General features: G+C 58.9%; 1 protein-coding gene across 2 annotated transcripts; it reads right to left on the minus strand.

Annotated features, from left to right (window-relative positions):
• Positions 1-245: 245 nt before the first annotated feature.
• CALY (calcyon neuron specific vesicular protein) lies at positions 246-9,347 on the minus strand. Of its 2 annotated transcripts, XM_047760307.1 has the most exons (6): positions 9,212-9,347; positions 3,435-3,586; positions 2,377-2,493; positions 2,141-2,254; positions 803-1,138; positions 246-462 (listed from the first exon to the last, which is right to left on the minus strand). In XM_047760307.1, exons 2-5 carry the CDS (start codon positions 3,564-3,566, stop codon positions 830-832), a joined length of 672 nt encoding a protein of 223 aa, XP_047616263.1. In that variant the 5' UTR covers positions 3,567-3,586; positions 9,212-9,347; the 3' UTR covers positions 246-462; positions 803-829. The 2 variants fall into 2 exon arrangements, with proteins under 2 accessions (XP_047616263.1, XP_047616262.1); XM_047760306.1 differs by lacking the exon at positions 9,212-9,347 and having other exon boundaries at positions 3,435-3,845.
• Positions 9,348-14,368: the final 5,021 nt, after the last annotated feature.

A 14,368-nucleotide genomic window follows, 5' to 3' on the forward strand; every position in this document is an offset into this window, starting at 1 on the left:
CTTCCCTGGGCGAAGGTGAGCTTATTCTAATGTGCCCGGAACGATGGACCCGGCTACACCTACCCAGGCCGGGCCCTGACCCCCCCCCCCCCGCCCCCTTGCACAGGGTCCCGCCTCCTCCTCCGCCTGCAGCCCGGATACTTAAGGTCCTTCAGGGGTTCCTCTGGGCAAGGGGGGCATGATGCGGGCTGAGGGGGCAGGAAAAAGGCCGGCGGGACCGAGGATACTCGGGAGAAACGCGAGACCCAGGTGGATGGGGATCTTTATTTAGAGAAAAGCGGCAGCGCTAGAGGGTCCACGGCGGGGGCGTCAGGGAGGGGGCCTGGGAGCGGGGGCACAACCACAGCGGGGAGAGAGTCCGGCGAGGACCATCGGAGGTGCCGGCTGAGGTGCCGCGGTGACAGAGGGACGAAGGGGTGAGAGCCGGCACGGCGGGGCGGCACAAGACCCCCCATGGCCCACCTGCGGGGGAAAAACGGCGAGGCTGAACTCCGCCCGCCCGGCTCCGGCTCACCAGCCACCAGCCCCGCCCCCCCCCACTCCAGTCCCCCGCCCCCCGCCCGCTCCCCCACCCCCATCCTGCCCCTCCCCCTGCCCAAGCCCCTCCCGGGCGCTCAGATGCCTTCCCTGGGGTCGCTCGGTCCGGCCGCATCCAGTAAGCCTCCAGCGGACTGGGTCGGCCCCCCAGTAGGGGGTAGGGAGGAGGGTGCCTGCCACACCTCCCCGGGGCCACACCTCGCCGGGGCCACACCTCCCCCGGGGCACACCTACCCGGGCCACACCTCCCCCGGGGCACACCTACCCGGGCGGGCCACTGGCGCCCGGGCCGTCACTGAGGGGTTGGGGGAGGCGCGCTCCCCTCCACCTTCTGCGCCGCCTCCTTCTCTCCCGGCGCGGAGGCCTTGCCGGAGGGCTTCCCAGAGGGCTTTCGCGAGGGCTCGGTGACCGCCACCGCGCCCGGCCGGGCGCGCGCCTTGGGCACCTCCTTGAAGGCGTGGTAGTTCGCCAGCCATGGCGTCTCCGTGCCGTGCTTGCGGCCCACTGGGTAGGCCCCGATGGCCGCCAGGATGCTGCGGTGGCGCTCGGGGTCCAGCTCGGTGTAATACATCTCCAGGGTCAGCGGGGTGCAGATCTTGTGCTGCGGGAGGGGGCAGGTGAGGGGCCGGACGCCAGGAGGAGGGCCCGGGGCTGGGGAGGGCGCGGGGGCGGCGGCCCCTCGGGGCGCTGGTGTGCCGGGCGGGGTGAATTGTCCTCACCGACCTCAGCCACGAAGCGGGAGGTCCCCTCTGGGCCTTCCCGTCCTTTCTGCTTTGGAGCAATTCAGTGATGCCATTCGCGGGGCCCCTAAATCCTTGTATTTCTGCTGTAATTTCAAGCCACCAAAGGTCCGCCTCCCGATCGGAACTGGGGGCTCCAGGGAGAGCCAGGCCCGCTCAGAAGGCTAGTGGTCCCGCCTCCTCAGGACAGAGGGCAGGAGAGGGCGCCCGCGGTGGACGCCGAGGGGATCCCGGCGCGCCGTTCGAACCCTGGGACCAGCGAGGCCTCTGCGGGGAGAGCTGCCCCCGCCGACGCCACCGCGGAAGGGGGAGCACTTGTCCACTGAAAACTCAGAGGCTTTAAAATATACACTGGAAATGATAAACATGCCCATAAGCCAAGTTAAGAGAGGAAGGCAGGCTGAGGAACATGCTGGCCCAGCATCGAGAACCCTGAAGTCCTCCTGCCCACACCCTGCCGCGGGCACCCCAAGGGCAGTGCGCCAGGGCACAGCAGCACCTTCGGGCTGCCTGCACGTCCCTCCTGCACCTCTTTCCTGCACAACCTTCCTGCACCTTCTTTCTGCACGTCCTGCCTGCACCTTTACCTTTTAAATGACACGAAAAGAAACCTCGCTCAAACACCTCTTATTTTTATTTTTCTAAAGATATAGGACTCCAACGTGCCTGGGAGGTGACGAGCACTAGGGCCTTTGCAGGCCGTGTCCCCCAGAGCTGGAGACACCCCGTCTCCCCGGGGATGGGGGGGTGGCACCCCTCCTCCCACAGGACCCCCCCCCCCAGCCCCGTGGGCCCCTTGCTGGGCCTCCGCCTGCAGGGCTTTACTGCCCTCCCCCGCCTCAGGCACGGGTCGACGGCCTTACCCGAAGCAGGAAGCCGTCGGGGCAGCTGAACTGGTCGTACCAGATGGCCTTGTACATGATCAGCACGCAGCCCAGGAGCGCCATGGTGAAGGCGATCATCCGCCCTGTGGGCATCTGGGGGGGCAGGTGCGAGAGGAGAGGGAGGTGGGGGCGAAGCTCAGAGTCTGGGTGCGGCAACGTGCCGCTGCCGCTCCTCCTCCCGGCCCTGAGTCCCCAGGAACAGACAGTCGGGTTACCCTGCCCCGCCCGTCCTCCAGGGGGTTGCCGCTCAGCTTCTGGGCCTCCAGGTCAGAGAACTTCTTGGGCTGGTCCGCAGAGGACAGCTGGTATTCCGTCTGCGTCTTAATGACCACCTGTGGGAAGAGATGACCCAGGAGACTCTGGACGGAGCGGGTTGGGAGGGAGGGGGGCCGGGGTCTGCTACCCGCGGGCGTGGGTGCTGGCGGCAGGGCTCCAGTGCCCACCAGCTGAGGCCCGGGGAGGGGAGACAGGGGAGTCCTGCTGGGGCCGTGGAAGCGCAGGGCTGGCCAGACCACGGAGAGGGCCCTCCAGTCTGCTGGCTGCCTTAGGCTCTAAGGATGCTCTCCCAGGAGCTATAGCCCTTCGATGGCTCCATAGCTCGGGGCCCTCTTCCAGGGAGCGCACCCAGACTTCTCCTCTGGATCCCAGGGTCTTAAGGCCTCTACTACATGGGGCACAGGCAGATGTGGTTCTGCGCCCCGTGTCTGCTTCTGAAGGACAAGGACGAAGGCTTCCCACAGTGTCCTTGGGGAACCAGGTCCCGAACTGCAGCAGGCACAGCTGAAGTCCACATGGATTGCCAGGGGAGTGCCCTCGGCCGGGAGTGACTCCTGGGCAGTGCCCCCTGGCCTAGTCAGCAGCTGACAGCTGCTGACAGCTGACAGCTCCTCGTGCCATTCTTGCTCCGGAGCTCAGGGCGGGTCAGGCAAGGCTGTGCCCGAGCTGAGCTTCTTACAGATGCCTTCTGAGAGGAACCCCTCCAGCCATCGCTTGCCCAGGGACCCCGTCTCAGGTCCTGACCCAAGACCGAGTATGTCCAGCAGAGCAAGGGCGGGCTCTCTGCTTGCTGAGCCCCTGCTGGACAGCAAACAAGCTGGATGCCATCTGTGGGACGGTGTGTGGCCAGTTTAGCCCAGTTCCCAGATGAGGAGAGAGCGGTTCTGGGTGGCTGGGGCTCAGCCAGGCCCTTCCTCCTTTGCTCTGCTGCCCCTGGAGGAGGTCGCCCCTAAACGGACCTCACCCACAGCCCTCTGTCTCCAGGGAGGCCTCTCACCTGGTCGGAGAAGGATGGTTGGAGCTGGCTGACGTCCAGGGGGCTGATCAGAGGGACGCTGTCCATGGCGGCCCCATCCAGGTCCCCCGAGTCTTTGCTTGACTTCCCGAAGCTGCAGCTCAGCCTCACCATGGTGGACGGTGATCCTCGACCTGTCCAAAGGCAGACACAGGCCACCTGGACACTGCCCACTGGCCACCTAGCAGATGTCCACACCATGGCTCTGGAGTGAGAGGGCCCAGGCTGGCCCCGATACTTCTCACGACAAAGCCGGGTCCAGAGTGGCCAGGCCAGTCTCCCCAGGGCAGACCAGGAGAGTCCAGCCACAGGATTCTAGTCCCTTCCTGCCCATGGGCTCCCTCTGGGTGTCCACAGTCACGCAGACCAAGGAGTTCCCTGGTGGCTCAGTGGGTTAAGGATCTAGCATTGTCGCTGCTATAGTGTGGGTTCAATCCCTGGTCCAGGAAGTGCCGCATGTTGTGGGTACCGCAAAAAAAAAAAAAGTCATGCAGGCGATAGTGCCTCTGACTGGTGACTGCCCAGATGCACAGCAGCCACAGAGGCTTCCACTGGCTGGTCTGCTCCAGGTGACGGTCTAAGACCTGCTGTTGCAACCACAGAGAACAATCCCAGATAGAAGCCTGGAGAGTAAGGGGGGCCGGACTTAGCAGAAAAGTACAGGACACTAGGCTAAATCTGAATTTCAGATAAGTAACAGATGCTTTTGCTTTTTGTAATCCATCCATGCAGTATGCAGTATAGGACACACACAGACTGAAAAATTATGCGCTGTCTATCTGAAGTTCAAATTTAATTGGGTGTCCTCTGTTTTATCTGGCAACTCCATTGGAGGTGCGGGAAGGTAACAGAGAGCTGCAGAAGGGGGCTGCTGGTGAGGAAGTCCAAGCGCTGACTCCACAGAGCAGTGCAGGGGCTGGACCCTCCCGGGAGCTGTGACTGCCCTGGCAAGAGCAGCACTGGGAGGGAGCTGCATGGCCAGGGGGAAGGCAAAGCTTCCCCTAATTTCACGTCCACTAAGAAGCTGAATCTATCATGAAAACCTTCCAACAAAGACCTGCAGGCCCAGGCAGCATCCCCCCTGAATTCTACTATCTCACGGAGGAAACAGAGCAAATGTCAGACAAAACTCCTCCGGAGAGAACAAGGGAACACACGCCCTGGCTTGTGAGCTCAACACAGCCTCGCAGAGCTCGGCAAGCACAATGGGAGAGCAGACGCCAGGCCACGCCACCCACCAGGGCCAGTGCCAAGGCCCCAGGGATAAAGACAGCATGTGGCATCCAGCACGATGAAAAGGCTGCGTGTCTTTTGGAAATTAACACCTGAAAAGCAATCTGTATTTTCACCGTATGAACAGAATAAAGGGGAAAAATCATCTGATCAACTTCAATAGTAGCTGAGAAAGTATCTGGTCAGATTCAACATCTGTAGAGCACAGAGAACTCGACCCAGTGTTCTGTGTGATCTGCACAGGAAGAGAATCTGAAAGAGAACGGGCGTGTGAGCTTGTACAGCTGAATCCCTTGTTGTACAGCAGGAATGATCGCGACGTCGTAAATCAACTTCAATGAAACTTTAAAAAACGAAAAAACTCGGCCTGCCCATCATGGCTCAGTGGTTAACGAACCCGACTGGTATCCATGAGGACGCGGGTTTGATCCTCGGCCTTGCCCCGGGGGTTAAGGATCCAGCGTTGCCATGAGCTGTGGTGGAGGTTGCAAACGGGCTCAGAGTCTGCCTTGCTGTGGCTGTGGTGTAGGCCAGCGGCTACAACTCCAGTTTGACCCCCAGCCTGGGAACGTCCATATGCCGCAGAAGTGCCCCTAAAAAGACCAAAAAAGAAAACAAAGAAAAAGCTGAATATTTGTTTACTATTTAAAAAAGTCAATTAGAACACTAAGAGCAGAAATCTGCCTTAATTTGATGAAGGTTATATCACAACAACCCACAGCAAATCTTACTGAATGTGATCAGAGAAAGCTCTGCCTTTAGGAGAAGGGGACATAGCTGGACAAATCACGTCGATGATAAGTCACAGCCTACAGGACGGGACAAAGAAGGAAGAGGGGCAAGGCCTGGACTAGATCAGGTAACGCTCTCATTCACGGATCAGGCAGCTTTTGTGTGTTGAATATCCCAAAGGATCTGCAGATAAAGTATATGGATTGGAAAGTGTGTTGAGCAGGTTTTAAGGTATTCAGAAATCAATTCTATTCTAAGTATCAGTGACAGAGAAATTAATACTTTTTTTTGGTCTTTGTAGGGCTGCACCTGTGGCATATGGAAGTTCCCAGGCTAGGGGTTGAGTCTGAGCTACAGCTGCCAGCCTACACCAAAGCCACAACTCAGGATCTGAGCCGTGTTGGTGACCTACACCACAGCTCATGGCAATGTCAGATCCTTCACCCACTGAGTGAGGCCAGGGATGGAACCCGTGTCTTCAGGTTTGTCACTGTTGAGCCATGCCAGGAACTGGCCTGGGGAACTTCTGCATGCTTTGGGATCAGCAAAAAAAAAAACAAAACAAAAACAAAAACCCAAAACAAAAAAAACCACATTATTGACTGAAACAACAATGACAAAAAATTCCCTATATTCCTTAAATAAATGGGAAGGAAGGATATGGTCATGGATTCTGGAAGGTTCCATGTTTTAAAATGTCATTTCCCCTAAAAGTATACCTATAGAATCAATAAATCCCAATCAAAGTTCCAAGAAGAATTTTTCCGTGTGAAACTGACCAGCACTGTAATTTTCTACGGAGGGCGGACCACACTCAGGACGTGCTGGGAAAGACCGCGGGGAGGACTCTGTCTGCCAGGCGTCCAGCTCATCGCAACCCCCCTGAGGACCCCGTCCTGCCGCTGCGGCTTGCGATCCGCGCAATGCCCCCCGGGTCTGCTGAACCCCGAGGTGCCCTTGGGCGCGGGGTGGGGCTTCTGCTTCACCTGGATGGGGGAGGTGGGTTCACTTACAACTGGCCCTGAGGCTGCACCTTTGCTTTGTGTCCTCTTCTGAGTTTATTAGATGTCACAACAAAAAAGGTTAGAAACAAACAAAACCAACACCGAAAGGACAGCGGACAGATAACAGAGGCACAGCCGTGCGAGGTGCTCCCTTAGGAAAGGGCCCGGACAGGGTGTCCGCCGCTTGACACCTGAGCCTTTCCGTCCCCTTCCTCGTGCGGACCCTCTGGGGCGAAGGGCAGAGCCCACCGTCTGGGCCTTCCGCCCTGGCCTCCGCCGCGGCCCCTCTTCCCACTGCACGCAGCCACCCTGCAAAGTCTGCTCCGCCTCTGAACCCCCAAACTTCTGTCTCGAGTGACCTCTCCATCAACCGTCCCACCCGAGGTGCCTGCCAGGCCTGCAAGTGACCGCTCTCACGCTCTAGCGGCCAGGCCCTGCTGTGGGTTCCGGTGTGGGCAGGCCAGGTGGGAACGCAGAGTTGGGGGCCCTGCGCAGCAGCAGAGACAGACAGACGTGCAGGATGGTGTGTGGGAGGCGCTGGGCAGGGGCACTGGGGGCGGCTCCTGTCGGCGGGTGGGAGGCCCCGAGACCCGGGCTGAGAGAGGGTCCGCCCCGTCGTGGACTCCCCGGGCGCCCGCGGGGGAGGGGCCGCTGAAGATCTTGAGCGGGGCCTCTTGCTCGATGTGTGGTCCTCGCCTCGGGTCCTCACTGAGCAGCAAAGCGCCCCCACGCCCACCCCCAGGTTGGAGGCCGCTTCCTGTGCTGGGTTGAGACCCGGACTCAGCCTGTGGGTGGCGTGCGGACACCTGAGCGCCTGCCCCAGGCGGGTGGGCGCTCCATCAACCGCTCTCCTCGGGGACATATGACGTCCGCGCTCTACGAGGCAGAGATGGACAAGGAGCCTTCACACAGCGGATGCGCCGGTGACTTGCAAACCCAAGTGCGATTTACCTACGCCAGCTCTGAGGGGCAGAGGGGGCGCAGCTCGCAGCCCCGCAAACCCATCCATCTAAAATTGGTGGCCACGCCTCCGAAGGCCGAAGGCTTAGGTTTCCTCCCCCCACCCACCGCAGGAGGCCCCTCCCCATTAGGAAGCTCCACCTATGGGATCTCTTGGAGCCCAACGTCAGCGCCAACTCCTCTGACTCGACGTGATTTCCACGTCACCCTGCGTTTCCGTGGCAACAGAGACGGGCTCGCAAAGACCCGTCTTCCCGAAGAAAAGAAGCCTTCGGGGGATCAGTGGACCTGAGCGTCTGGTTCTGGGCCCCTTGCCCCAAGCAGAACGCCCCCCTCCCCCCAACCCTCCCCCCGGCAACATTCCTTTCCTTCGCTGTCCTGCGGCCCCTCTGGGAAGGCTGGCTGGGCCCCTTCACACCGTAGACCCCGAGCTCCGTGGGATTGGAGGGGTCTTCCCTACTCCTCCCACCGGCCCCCTCCCTCCACCCTGCGCTGTAATTGCGTCTTCGACTGCTCCGCATCCGCTGTGGACTCCTGGGCTGGGGGCGGTGCACGTCTCCTCTGTGGGGCCTGGGGTGGGGGTACAGGATGCGCAGTGATTCTGTGGTGATGGTCCGATGGGTGGATGGATGGGAGGGCACGGACCCTTCGCTGAAAGTCCGCGGGAAGCTCGGTTGCAGGTTACGTCACAGACTCACTTTCACACACACACACACACCGCTCTGGGATGCTGCGTCACTCAGAGGGCTGCGCCAGTGCGCGCTGGCACGGGCACGTACCGGCCAGGCACAGGCATCCTGTGCACGCTGGGCATGCGTATGACCGGAGCTCAGCGGGCCCGTGCACTTTGCTGAAACCCAGTTGAGCCCCCAACCCCTTGCCGCCCCCTGCCGGCCCAGCCGCAACCCCCGCCCAAGTGGCCTCCAACCCCTTGCCCGGCAGGTGGATGGTGGGTTTGGCTACTGGCTCAAGGGTAGGTGGACCGCAGGCACCGGCCCATCCTTGAGAGGTCCAGGCCAGGGGCAAGGAGGGGGGAGGTGCAGGTCTGCATCCAGCTTCAGCTTCCCACGTACCAGCCACCTGTGGCCCCGCACCTAGCTGCGCAGGTGGTTCTGGACAAACGCCTTCCCCTGTTTCTTGGCCACCTCCCGCCTGACACGCAGCCTCCCTCACCACTGCCGCCCGCTCCTGGTGCCAGCAGCGCTTCTCCGTGCTCTGGTCCGTCCGATGCCCCTTCTGCCTCCCCCAACCCCCTCAGGCAGAGCTGAAGCGGTCCTGGAGCGGGCACCCCCTCCCCAACTCTGGGACTCCCAGCTCCCACTGGCTCTGAACAGAGGTGGAGGTGGCTTGCAGGGAAGGGGCTGCAGTCACCACGGGGGCGGGGGGACGTTGATGTCCGGCAGTTCTACCCCGCCCCCACCCCTACCCCCAGATGCTCCACTCTACTGAGAACCCGAATCCGGGGAGCACGTCAGGTCTGCGTAAGGCTGGACGCCTACAGCCCTTCTGTAACGTCCAGGCAGGGACTGGCCCCCGGAAGCCCCCAATCCTCTAGGAGCCCCGAGGACAACACCCCACGCTCGGGTCAGCAGAGACCCCTAAGGAGGACCCCAGTTTGGACAACCACCTCCCCATTCCCCAAATCCCAGACACGCACCTGCACACGCACCTTGCATATCCACGCACACACACCAGCATATCTGCAACACCCCCCCACCCGCACTCGCCAGGCACATCTGCACAATGTACCTGCATACTCGCACAACGCACTTGCACACCCCTGCACACATTTGCCCCGCTCCCCCAAGAAGAAATGTGAAAATGGCTCACAGGCGTCTCCAACCGGCAGCTGCGGCAGGCAGGATGCGGTCGCAGGACGAGGATGCGGAGGCAGGATGCTTTTCCAGACGCTTCGCAGCTGGGGCGGAGCGGGGGAGGGGCCGAGCCCCAGACCGAGGCTGCGGTTGCCGGGGCGACGCGGGCTGGGGGAGGGGAGCGCTGTGTCTGCTGCCTCTGCACCCCTCCCACGCGAACCCCGTTGGAGCCGAGCCTTCTCCCCCCACCCCCAGCCTGTCACCCCCTTAGACGCACCAGCCACGTCCACACGGGGCGCATACTTCATGTACACGTACGCCTCATACACACCTCACACACACGCCATTCACACACACACTGCACGGACACACACACACCTCACACACTCGCACCACCGCACTGCACAAGGGACAGGCACCCCCAGCCGTGGCTGCTCATCCCGCAGGCACATCCAGCCGCTCAGGCACCAGCTCGTGCGTGGGGCGCCCGGACGTGCCCCCCTGCCCGCTTTGGGCAGCGTCCTTGACATACCGCTGGGTTGGGCCGCCCCCGCCCAGAGGGCCTCCTCCTGGCTTCTCAGCGTCTGAAGGCCCTGGGTTGTCAGCTTTCCCAGGGCAAAGCCTGTCCTTCCTGGCGGCTCTTAGGCCCCAGGCCCTGCACAGTGGCTGCCATGGAGAAGGCGGGTTCACCGCCGGAGTGAGCGACTGCTGAGGGCCGGGGTCCATGGGACCCCCAGGGCTCAGCCCAGCCGTGGGGCTTCCACAGCCCCGCCCACGTTGTCAGAGGAGGGAGAGGCCACTGTCCCGCCTGCTGCTGAGGACTGGTGGTCCACGCTGTGGACCTGCCGAGATCCACGGAGGTGGCCGTCTCTGCACCGGTCCCGGTTTGGCTGAGAATGTTCTTGGACTGGGCTCGTGGACACAGGGCTAGGAGTGGAGCTGCCAGGTCGGGTGGTGGTTCCCAAGGAGCTTTTAAGAACATGTTAAACTTTTTTCCTAAGTGGCTGCACTCCCTGTGGTGCGGAAGGCTCCAGCTTCCCTCGGCCTCCTCCACACGCGTTAGCGTCTCTCCTTTTGTCACCTCCGTCTGTGTTCATTTGCCGGGGCAGCCAGAGCAAAGCACCGCAGACTGGGTGCCTAAACGACCGGAATTTCGTCCTCCCGAATTCGGAGGATGGAAGCTGGATATCAAGGCAGCACTGCTTTTCTCTGAGGCCTCTCTCCTTGGCTTGAAGATGGCTGTCTTCTCTCTGTGTCTTCAAAAGGCTTTTCCTCTGGGTTTGTCTGTGTCCTAATCTTTTTTGTCTTATAAGGACATTTGTCAGAATAGATGAGGGCCCAGCGGAGGATCTCATTTTAACGGAATTGTCCCTTTAAAGACCATATTTGCAAATACAGTCTTATTCTGGGGCCCTGGAAGTAGGGCTTCTACACATAAATTTTGAGTTTAAATGGAGTTCCCCTGTGGCTCAGTGGTAAAGAACCCGACTTGTCTCCATGAGGATGTGGGTTCGATCCCCGGCCTCGCCCAGTGGGTTAAGGATCTGGTGGTGCCGTGAGCTGTGGTGTAGGTCGCAGATGTGGCTCGGGTCCCTAGTTGCTGTGGCTGTGGTGTAGGCCAGCGGCTGCAACTCCGATTCGACCCCTAACCTGGGAACTTGCATCTGCCGCAGGCGTAGCCCTCTAAAGACAAAACCCCCAGAATTTTGACTTAAAGTTCTTTTTTCTTTTTACAACCGCACCTGTGGTATATGGAAGTTCCCGGGCTAGAGGTGGAATCAGAGCTGTAGTTGCTGGCCTATGCCACAGTTACAGCCCATGCTACAGGCACGGCAACACCAGATCTGAGCCACATCTGTGACCTACACCGAAGCTTCCTTCAAGGCCACATCCTTAACTTATTGAGCGCGGTCAGGGATTGAACCCGCATCCTCTTGGATACTAGTCGGGTTCGTAACATGCTGAGCCACAACAGGAATGGCGCCATTTATTTAGATCTGTGCTTTTTCTCAGCACAAGCCTGTACTCTCGTTCATTAAATTTATTCCAACGTATTTTATTTTCAATGCTATTATGGATGAAAGATTTTCTCTAATTTCATTTGAAACTAGTCATTGCTATACAGTATATAAAAGCAACTGATTTTTACATATTGCTCTTATATCCTGAGGTCTTTCTTTCAATTGTAGAAGCGGTTTATTTTCCATCCTCCAATTTCCATTTTAAGAACAACGTGGACCCCTCAGTGGTTGTTCCTACCCGTTCGGTGGCCTGAGCAGAGGGAGCTGCAGACCAGTCTTCGGGGGCAGGCTGAGCCCTCAGTCTCCAGGAGGGGACAGCTGGGTGGGCGCAGAGGCACCCGTCCGCCACCGCAGGTGAGTAGCGGTGACCTGGGGCTGCAGCGGCCCATTCGCCCGGAAAGGCCTCCTTGGTCACAGCCTTCTCAGCTGCTGCTCACCCTCTCCCATCTCTTCAGGATCTGTCTAGAAGTAGAGGTCAGCCACGGCCTCCCGTGGGCGTGCACGGGAGTTGGTGCCACACAGGCACGCGCAGAACCTCCCGAGCGATTGAGCACCCACCACGTTCAGACCCACGAGTGAGCTCCCCGTTGCTGCCCGGATGGCAATGTCCACACAGCACAGGGCGGAGACTTGTCACGGAAGAGGCCCCTGTGAGAGGCTGGTGGTCACCTGGGGTTGGTAGCCACCAGAGGTCTTGGCTCCTGGAAGACTGCCCGGACCTGGTTCGTGGAAGTTCCAGGAGTGAAGCGGCAGCAGCAGGAGTGGCTCCAGGGGCAGCAGGCTTGAGCCCAGCTCACGGCCAGTGGTCCTGGAGAATCTGACCCCGACACGAGCTGGGTTTTCGGGGGCAGCGGTGGCACAAGCCGCCAGCAGACGCTTCTCCCAAGTTCTCTTCAGATTCATGAAGGAGAAGCCGTCACTTTTCCTTCCGTGGATGGACGGTTGCCTTGGGACGTCCAGGTTGGTGCCACCTCGGGGGGTCCCTGCTGCAGAAATTTGAGGACTTCCTCCTCTTTGGTTTGCGGGCCATCGAGGGCTCTGGACTTTGTGACAGTTTCCCTTTCGGCTACGACGGGACTCAAGAACAAGGCCGTGCGGACCCCTGTCTGGGTAGCACGGAAAGCATATCCTGAGATCTTGTTGAAGCCTTTCTTTAGTTCTAGTAATTTCTTTTTGGGTTCCTTGAAACTTTCCAAGTTTGGGGTCATATTACCTGCAAATAAAGACAGCTGTTTTTCCATCCCAGGTCAAGCATGGTTCTCTGTCCTGCCTTGTTGTGCAGGCTGGGGTCCCCAGCTCAGTCTTGACCAGTGAGCGGGGACCTGCCTCTCCCGGCCCGAAGGAGAGGCTGCTGGTCTTCGCCCCAGAGGCGGTCATCACTCTAGGGTTTTCAACATGCCTTTTTTTTTTTCTCTTTCTCTCCTTAGGGCCGCACCCACAACATATGGAAGTTCCCAGGCTAGGGGTCGCATTGGAGCTGCAGCTGCCAGCTTACACCACAGCTCACGGTGACGCCAGATCCTTAACCCACTGATCGAGGCCAGGGATCGAACCCACAACCTCAGGAATCCTAGTCAGATTTGTTTCCTCTGCGCCACCACGGGAATTCTTCTACATGCCTTTTTACCAGTTTTAGAAAGTTCCCTTCTATTCCTGCATCCTTGGAAGGTTTTTTTTTGTTGTTCATTCGTTTGTTTCTTAATCATAAATGGGTATTGGCTTTCTGAAAAAGAATTTTATTTTTATTTTTATTTAGTTTATTTATTTTTTGGTCTTTTTAGGGCCGCACCGTGGCACAGGGAGGTTCCCAGGCTAGGGGTCTAATCCGAGCTGCAGCTGTGGGTCTCCACCAGAGCCACAGCAACATGGGATCCGAGCTGCATCTGCGACCTACACTGCAGCTCACGGCAATGCCGGATCCTCAATCCATTGACAGAGGCCAGGGATAGAACCCGCATCCTCATGGCTGCTCGTTGGGTTCTTAACTTCAGAAAAATAGATGCTTTAACTGGCTCGTCAGCTGGAGTAAACGTCCTGTTGTGAGAGAAGCTAATAGGAGGGAAAAGGGGAATGAGCGGGAGGGGAGGGGTTACCGTGAGAACTGTATTTTCCGCCCAATTTTTCTCTAAACCTAATTAATTAAAATTAAACAAAATTAATTGAAAAACCTGGATGTCCTAGATTAGATGTTATAGCCACTCTGGGTTAGAGGGTTCTCCCCTGAGGGTAGTGGTTATTTCTCGCCATTTCCCTGGGCTAAGTCTGTGGTCTGTCTCTCCGTGGCACATGGCACTGATCTCTGCCAGGGTAATCACAGATGGACGACAACCGCATTTTAGGAATTTATTTTCAGTGACGCTTGTTAGCGATATAAGGACTAGAATTAGAAGGAAGTTAAGGGTAGATGCTAGGTGTCAGATGACCGTTAACGGGTGATCCAAGGGCTGTCCTCTGCTTCCTGTGAGTATCAGTAGGTCCACGACTAGTGCTCGGGATGAACATTGGCTGGAAGGTTGGGGTGTTATACTCCACTGTTCCCTTTTGTTTTGTTTTGTGGGCTGTGGCACACAATGGCTTCATGTGAGATCTCAGGTCCCACAGCAGAGATGGAACCCAGGCCACAGTGGTGAAAGCACCGGATCCTAACCCCTAGACCACCAGGGAGCTCCCACACCTCCTTGCTTGATGTGCCTCGTGTTGGGACATTTGTGAACACGGGCCTGAGGTGATTAAGGAGAGTGCGCCCCGTCTGCTGCAACCGGATGGGAGAATTGCTCAGGGAGTAAGAAGCCTCATTCTGGGGATTCCCGTCGGGGCTCAGCGGAAATGAACCTGACTAGCATCCGTAAAGACGCAGGTTCCATCCCTGGCCTCGCTCCGTGGGTTAAGGATCCAGTATTGTCGTGAGCCATGCTGTAGGTCGCAGGCTCGGCTCAGATCCCGCGGGGCTGTGGTTGTGGCTGTGGTGTAGGCCAGCAGCTACAGCTCAGACTGGACCCCTCGCCTGGGAACCTCCATATGCCGGGGCATCCCTCAGAGACAAAAAAAAAGGAAAAAACCAAAAAACAGCAGCAGCTTTCAGGTTTGCCGGGAAGGGAGTGTTGAGAGGTTAGGTGGGTGGAACCGTCTGGGTGTCCGGAGGTCGGCATCAG

This window comes from Phacochoerus africanus, chromosome 15 (genome assembly GCF_016906955.1).
Source record: "Phacochoerus africanus isolate WHEZ1 chromosome 15, ROS_Pafr_v1, whole genome shotgun sequence".
In the NCBI taxonomy this organism is placed as follows: Eukaryota; Metazoa; Chordata; class Mammalia; order Artiodactyla; family Suidae; genus Phacochoerus; species Phacochoerus africanus.

Excerpts from the sequence above, each read along its gene's own strand:
- CALY (XM_047760306.1), bottom strand. The coding sequence starts at position 3,653 with ATGGTGTGGACATCTGCTAGGTGGCCAGTGGGCAGTGTCCAGGTGGCC. Across the intron at positions 2,494-3,434 it reads AACCATCCTTCTCCGACCAG|GTGGTCATTAAGACGCAGAC; the intron begins GTGAGAGGCCTC and ends CTCTTCCCACAG. Across the intron at positions 1,139-2,140 it reads CCGACGGCTTCCTGCTTCGG|CACAAGATCTGCACCCCGCT; the intron begins GTAAGGCCGTCG and ends CCCCTCCCGCAG.